Raw genomic sequence first — 7,160 nt, forward strand, 5'->3', positions numbered from 1 at the left:
ATCCTCCCACAACTCATCTGGTCTTCGCTCATTAGTGTTCAAGGCCTCAAACCTGTTCCTGAGATGATTCTGAAATTCAGGTGGTATGAAATCAAAGTCAGAAGAAAAACCAGAGTCATGAGTAGTCCACATAGGAACAGCAGGTTCCCACCAAGTACAACATAAGCAGCTACCTGGAACGCTGTACCTTTCAGATGACAGGACATCACTAAAAAGTTATGAGGATGAAAACTGGTACAAATTTTTCCCACATTAATTAATAACTAAGAGAAACTGTTATAACCCTAAAGTCAACAAACAGGAAGAGCATCATTTTTAAGAGGATTACATATTTTTCTGTTTGGGGAGAAAAATAGATTTTGATTCACCAATGCAGAAGAAAGGTGAATACAAATGGTGGTCCTACATCCCACAGCAAAGAATGGCCTCTTATCAGGTTTTGGTTGTCAAAAGCAGTGAACACCAACATTGCAGTTCTGAATTATTTCAGAGTGAAATGTACGACTGCTGAGGATGACAAAGCTGAGGGTATCTAAGTGCCAGGGCTGGAACTGCATTCTAAATCAGGAGACAGTTCTAAAAAGGTACTTTTCCTATCAAAAAAAAAAGTCAATTAAGTAAGCAACATTCAACAAGTGGAATTTCATTATTTAAACTGAAGCTAACTAATAAAAAATGCATTCTAAAAATGAGCTTATGAATGATATATTTTTTCATCAAGAAAAGCTACTTGTAGCTCCCTGGTAAGCAGCTGAGCTCCCAACCAAAAGGTGTGAATCCATCAGCTGCTCTCCAGGGACAGATAGCCACTCTCCTCTAGTGTGATTTCCAAAACATGCTAGAGTTCAACTATGAGTTGGATCTGACTCGACAGTGTATAAAAATGACATAGTAGGGAATCACGAGAGCTCTGGTAGCACAGTTGGTAGAGAAACATGCTGCTAACCTAAAGGCAAGTGGTTTAAATCCACCAGCACCTACAAAAGAGAAAACTCTCCTCTTGTGTGATTAACAGTCTCAGAAAACATGTTGAAGGAACTTCTATGGAGTGTCTCCGACTCCATGGCAATAAGGCTGAAGAGTAATTAAAACCTAAAGTAACTAATGCCTTCCAAAGACAATCAGTTGCTTTAAGAAAAGTACTCAGTTTTTAGGGCTTTTATCAACATGGTTTATTTCAAGGCAGACATATTTAATGATCATAATTCTCTTTAATAACCAAGAAGGAAAGTTTGAATGATAAGACAAAGACTAACAGCAAAGAAGAAAGTGGTTCCAAGAGTCCTGTGAAGAAGGTGAGTCTGCGAGTCTGCAGTCAAAGTGTGCTGGCTATATTAGTTTGCTGAGGTTTTGTTTGGGGGGGTGTGTGTGCGTGGGGTGCGTGGGGTGTGTGTGTGTGTGTGTGTGTGTGTGTGTGTGTGTGTGTGAATAAAGGAAAGTATAGGACTTGCCTCTCAGCTCACTTCCTTACGAGGAACTCAGAGATAGTGTCCCTGCAGTTCTAAAATTCAGCAACAATGAAGACGTTCCTTGCAGGCGTATGCTTTCCATAAACCAGAGCTGTAGGAGTGAATGTCACTGAGTTCTACTGAGTGTTTGGTAGCAAGCAGTGCTGGGCTGGAACCACAGGCAGAGAAGCCTGAGTGTGAGCTAACCTCAGCCTCGAGGTGGGAACATGGTCAGAGTATGGGTTTTGTTATCACACAGAGCTGGACACACATCACATATGTAAAGTTGGGGCAAACTCACTGTGAGAATTAAAAAACAGAGTGAGCGCGCGGTGTTTAGCACAGTGCCTGGTATACCCACCCACTGCCATAGAGGCGGTTCCTACCTATAGAGACTCTCTGCTGGGTTTCCAAGACAGTAACTCTTCACAGAAGGAGACTATCTTTCTCTCGCAGAGCTGCCAGTGGATTCTGACCACTGACCTTTCAGCCAACAGCATATCACATTATGCATTATGCTAACAGGTCCTGGTGCCTGGTGTACATGAACCATGACATAAATGCAGATTCCAGAAGAAGTTTCAGTTACTCGCTTCATTTCACTTATTAAGTTAGTAGATTCACTTCAATTATTTTGAATCATTCACCTCTATTATTTTACTATTAAGTATTATTTTTTTTCTCCTAGCAAAAAAAGATAAAAATTATGGAACCTCACAAAACTGGAAAGGACCCTAAAATCCTTTCATCTAAGTCTCTGCTTTCAGATAGCTTTATTATCTGTTATTTTACTAATGGACCCATCAAGGACACGAGTAGTTAAATAGACATGAAAATTGTTGCTTATGTCCTCAGTAGTCTCTCAGAGTCTAGAAACAGTGAACATAATTCTCTGGTGTGTTTCCTACTAAGAATCATGTCAGCTTCTGTTGCTACAATTTTTTTAAATGAGATTAAAGTGCACAAGCCAAAGACAGAGGACAACAAATTATCAAAAGTGGTAACTTAAACAGTAAACAACTATGACAATGATAATGAATGAAGCTTGTGTTAACCTATACTTGCAGCTCTAGTGGCTTAGTGGTAAGGAGATGAGCTATCAACCTAAAGGCACATGGTTCAAATCCATGAGCTGTGCCGGAAGAGAAAGACGGGCAGTCTCCTTGTGATTTACTGTCTCTGAAAACCATTGGAGCATCAACTATTAGTCAGTTTTGACTCTTTGGTACACAACAATAACAACACTTATTACGTTGGTAAACAAAAATGCAGCACGTAGATCCCATTCACACTGTAACTATAACCAAGTAAAATTATGTATATACAGTCTTAGTGGTGCAATATATAACCTACTGGGTTGTTAATCAAAAGACTAGCAGTGTGAACCCAACAGCTACTCATTGGAGAATGTGGGGGCAGTCTCCTCTCAAAGAGATTACACTCTCAGAAACCTACTGGAGGATCGCTTTAAGCTGGAACCAACTCAACAACAATGTGTTAGCAGCAGTAATTGGAAAAGATCTTTAAAAATTACTATAGTTGAACAGAACGGAAGCACAGTGCAGCATATTCTTTACTGAATGATAACACTGTTGTTGGCACAAGAAAACATGTCAATAGAAACCATCACAAGCAAAGAATGGTTCACTTACCCTGGGTTATACAACATGACAGCAGACAGGTTCTCTCGGGACTTGGAGAGGTCGGTCATGGATAAGCTGAAGGAGGACAGAAGGCCACTCTAAGAGCAGAGCAAAGGGCAGAGCCATTACTTTCCTAAACAAGAGAATACTAGTGCTCTTAACTCAGTTTTGAACAGAAGGGGGTGGGACAATGAGGTACTTTCACTCCTAACTGGAACATAAAACATATGGGGACAATTATTGTTAACAAGTCAGAGACAATAAGGCTCTGGCCACATCTAACACCCAAATCATAAATGAAGCACAACCAGGAAAGCGTATTCATCACAATTTTCCCAGGTCCTGCTCACCTCCCACCATGCTAGACAAGAGCTGGGGGGCAGGGGTCATTGTGTTGGTCACCTACATTGCATCACTCTGCAAATCCAACTTACTGGACAATAACGACAAAGAGGGGTGAAATGATGGAAGACTAAAGCAAGAGTTAGTCTTATTTTGCTTCCATGAAAACCTATTGGCAAACACATTTCTTCTCTTTGCTCTAAAACCATATCCCAGGATCTGAAAGCCTAGAGAAGTCAAGTTTACAGCATTTTGTTAACTTCCCAAGTAAGGTTACTAACAATCCCAAACAGCACTTAGAAAAGCAGGCTAAGTTGAGAGGCTAGGAAATTCTGCTGTAGAGACAGCAGTTCTCTGTTGGCAGGTCAGGACCACAGCTCTTGCTAACCACCTGTTGGGGGAGCAAGTTAGAGAGCGTCTCTGAGTCTCAGTTTCTTGTCTCAATCACGTGTAACAGGGAGTAATCAGTACTGGTTTTCGAAGGCAATGACAAAATATAAGTAGAAGCTTAGTACATGCCTGACTCATGGAACAATTAGCTGCAGCCTCAACGCTCACCATCAGTTTAAGGACCAGCCACAATGCCACCAGGCTGCTGTCCCCTTCAGACCCTTCTTTCTCTCTAGTCTGAAGGCCACTTCTACCCAGAGCTTAGCTGCCCTTCAGATGTCTCCAATTGTCTAAGCCTCAAGTTTCTCACCAACATCTGTATTGATCCATTGTCTGCATCACATTTCAGTTAAAAATATAATGTATTATGGTTGAAAATAAAAATTGATCTGATTTTTATAGTTTTTGAAAGTAATTCTAACATTGGGTCAATTCCTAAAATAGAAACTAACTAATTGAGGTCCTTCTTCACTTGACTGAAGAGGATGCTGAGCTGCTCTGGGAGAGGATGGACAGGAGGAAGTGGGTTCTCTTTGATTGTTCTGGGCTTGACTCACTTCTCCCCAAGTCACCTATAAACAATTTGCTGGAAGTTTAGAATTAATCCAGTCTACACACTTCTAGATTATTATTCACGTAGTCAGTACTCCATAAAACCAAAAACACTGTTTGAAACAGATGAACGCCCATGCCCTGTCCTGCCAACTCCACCACCTGCCACAGGTCAGACTGGGACCTCCACACTGCTCACCTTCCGTTTCTCCCTGAGCTTGGCTGCTTCTTTGGGATGGTTAAAGCGGAACATATTAGTTCTTCCCAAGAGTATCACGGCACCTGAAATCACACAAAAGCAGTAATAAACAAAAGCTATTTGCTCACTCATCAACATCATAAAAACTTCAGTAGCTGGGCCTGATGTATTATAAAACAATGACAATATGTGAAAACATTAATCTCAAAAACCAGTTAATTAGTTATCATCAAATTGATTGCAATTTTGAGCAAACCCTTTTGGAGTCAGGGCTCCATGAGGCTTTCAAAAACTATTTTCTTGGACAGGAATCCAGAATTAAGATTGCAGAGAGAAGTGTACTCGGGGTGGGGGGTGGGGGGAAGGGACGTGGGAATTGTATACTAATGAAGGAATTTTTTTTCTTTTTTTCTTTTCTTTCTTTTTTCTCTCTTCGGAGGGGAGGGGTGGGAAGGGAGAAAATTGCGGCAATGAATGAATGGAAATCCAAAACCTTTGTAAAAAAATAAATTAATTAATTAAAAATTAAAAATTAAAAAAAAAAACTATTTTCTTGGACAAAGGTTACCAGGCGGTTCGACAAGGTGATTCAGGGTGGACTCAAACTTCTAACCTTTCCATTAGCAGTCCAGAACATCAACCATTTGTACTACTCAAGGTTTCTGAAATCAACTTTTGCAACCTATTAAACTGTGACTACAATCTTTTAAAAAAAATCTGAATGTCACGACACTAATATTAGCCAAGAAGTGATAAAACTAGACATTAAAATTTACCACAAAATGTAAAGCTTACTTTTGTTTACTTTTATTGATGGAGAAGAAAACAAGTCTCCAATGAGAAATAATTTGAAGCAAAACAAAGGGGAATAAATTTAGGGAATGTTTATTAATGTCTGTAAAGGAAGAAATCTCAAAGAAAAGTTCTTTCAAAAGAAGGTACAGTGAAATAGGCAGAGTACAGGTAGCTATTACTAAAATCTTCCTCAGACTTAGATAAGAAGAAAATGGTGGATTCAATGTATATGTATTTCTACATGAAAATACTGCTTCTTATTAAAACTCAATTAAAATCTAAATTGATTAGACACACAAGACAGACTCCTTTTTATTGACTCAGGCCCTCCTTAATCAGGACACAATTATAAAAGTAGGAAAGAGTTTAAGCTAACTGTCCAAAGGGAATGAAAAATAAAAAAATTAGTTGGGTAGGAGGCAACAGTTTTAGCTGAAATGGATGGATGGATGGATGGATGGATGGATGGATGGATGGATGGATGGACAAACATATAGACTGACAGGCAGGCAGGCAGGCAGGCACATTCAGATACTTTCTAAGGTCAGAGCTGTCCATACAAAGCTAGCATGGATGTCATGGAAGCAGGTGAGCTTCTTAAGCATGGTCTAATGTATACGAATTGAGAGAGCATTGTGGCAATAAAAACAAGAAACCTTTTTTTACTTCTGCTTCAGGCTCTTAATTCTGATTTTAATTTCTTTACAGAATACATATACAGCCAAGATATAAAGGCCATGTAAAATAGTGTACAGTGAAGAAGAGGTGTTCATTTAAGACAAGCAGTCCAAGAAGCAAAGCTCTGCTGATAATGAATGGGAAATGAGAGTGAAACAGGGTTGTAAATTCTTGCTCCATTGTCTAGTTCAAGCACAAAGAAGCTTGTGTGTGGAGGGGAGATTACTTTAGGCTGACTTAAAGTGTTTTAAGTTTACTGAAGCACACTATATATGATTATGGCAGCATTTTACCAGCCGAAAGAGTCTAATTTCCACCACTTCTTGGCTTGCTGTACTATGTGACTGCATGTTGCTGTGATGTTGGAAGCTTTGTCACCAGTATTTTGATACTAGCAGGGTGATCCATGGTGGACAGTTTCAACAGCTTCCAGACGAAGACAGACTAGGAAGAAAAGTCTGGGAATCTACTAGGTATATTGTTGTTGTTAGCGATCATGAAATTCAACATGATGCACAGTGAGAGACCTTTTGAACAACAGATGTGAACTTAACCTACTCTGTGTTATTCTCATTATCTCTGATATAAATGAGCCCATTGTTATGGTCACTGTGTCAATCTATCTTGTTGGAGGTCTTCCTCTCTTTTCTTGACCCTCTGCCCTTCAAAGTCTCTTTCTAAGAAGTGGCTCCTCCTAACATGTCCAAAATATGTGAGACAAAATTTCACCATCCTTGCCTCTAAGGAGCACCCTGGTGGCACTTTGTCCAAGACAATGTTTGATCCTTTGGCAGTCCATGGGATTTTCAGGAATCTTCTCCAGTGTCACAACTCAAAGGCATCAATTCTTCTTCTGCACACTGGATCTTTCCCCTTTCCTTTACCCACCATCCTCCACCCATCAAATTGTACAATCTTATGATTAAACCCCACCCTGCTCTTTGAATCCTCATACTCATTCTACAATAATGGTCTTATACAATATTTGTCTTTATGAGACTGAATTAGTTCACTTAGCATAGAGAAATTATGGTACATTCAAACAATGGAATACTATGCAGCATGCAGGAGAAATGATTTTCTAAATTACTACCTAAAATGCCATGACCAAGT

General features: G+C 39.7%; 1 protein-coding gene across 2 annotated transcripts in view; it reads right to left on the reverse strand.

Annotated features, from left to right (window-relative positions):
• The window catches only part of KIF16B (kinesin family member 16B), a 385,768-nt gene that overhangs the window by 199,647 nt on the left and 178,961 nt on the right, over positions 1-7,160 (reverse strand). For both annotated transcript variants that reach the window (XM_006894757.1, XM_006894756.1), the window contains exons 15-16: positions 4,575-4,657; positions 3,101-3,189 (exon numbers count right to left, since the gene is read on the reverse strand). In XM_006894757.1, the coding sequence (XP_006894819.1) occupies positions 3,101-3,189; positions 4,575-4,657 (172 nt within the window). The remainder of the gene's footprint in view (positions 1-3,100; positions 3,190-4,574; positions 4,658-7,160) is intronic.

This window comes from Elephantulus edwardii, unplaced genomic scaffold (assembly GCF_000299155.1).
Source record: "Elephantulus edwardii isolate Elephantulus edwardi_28Jun2011 unplaced genomic scaffold, EleEdw1.0 scaffold00150, whole genome shotgun sequence".
In the NCBI taxonomy this organism is placed as follows: domain Eukaryota; kingdom Metazoa; phylum Chordata; class Mammalia; order Macroscelidea; family Macroscelididae; genus Elephantulus; species Elephantulus edwardii.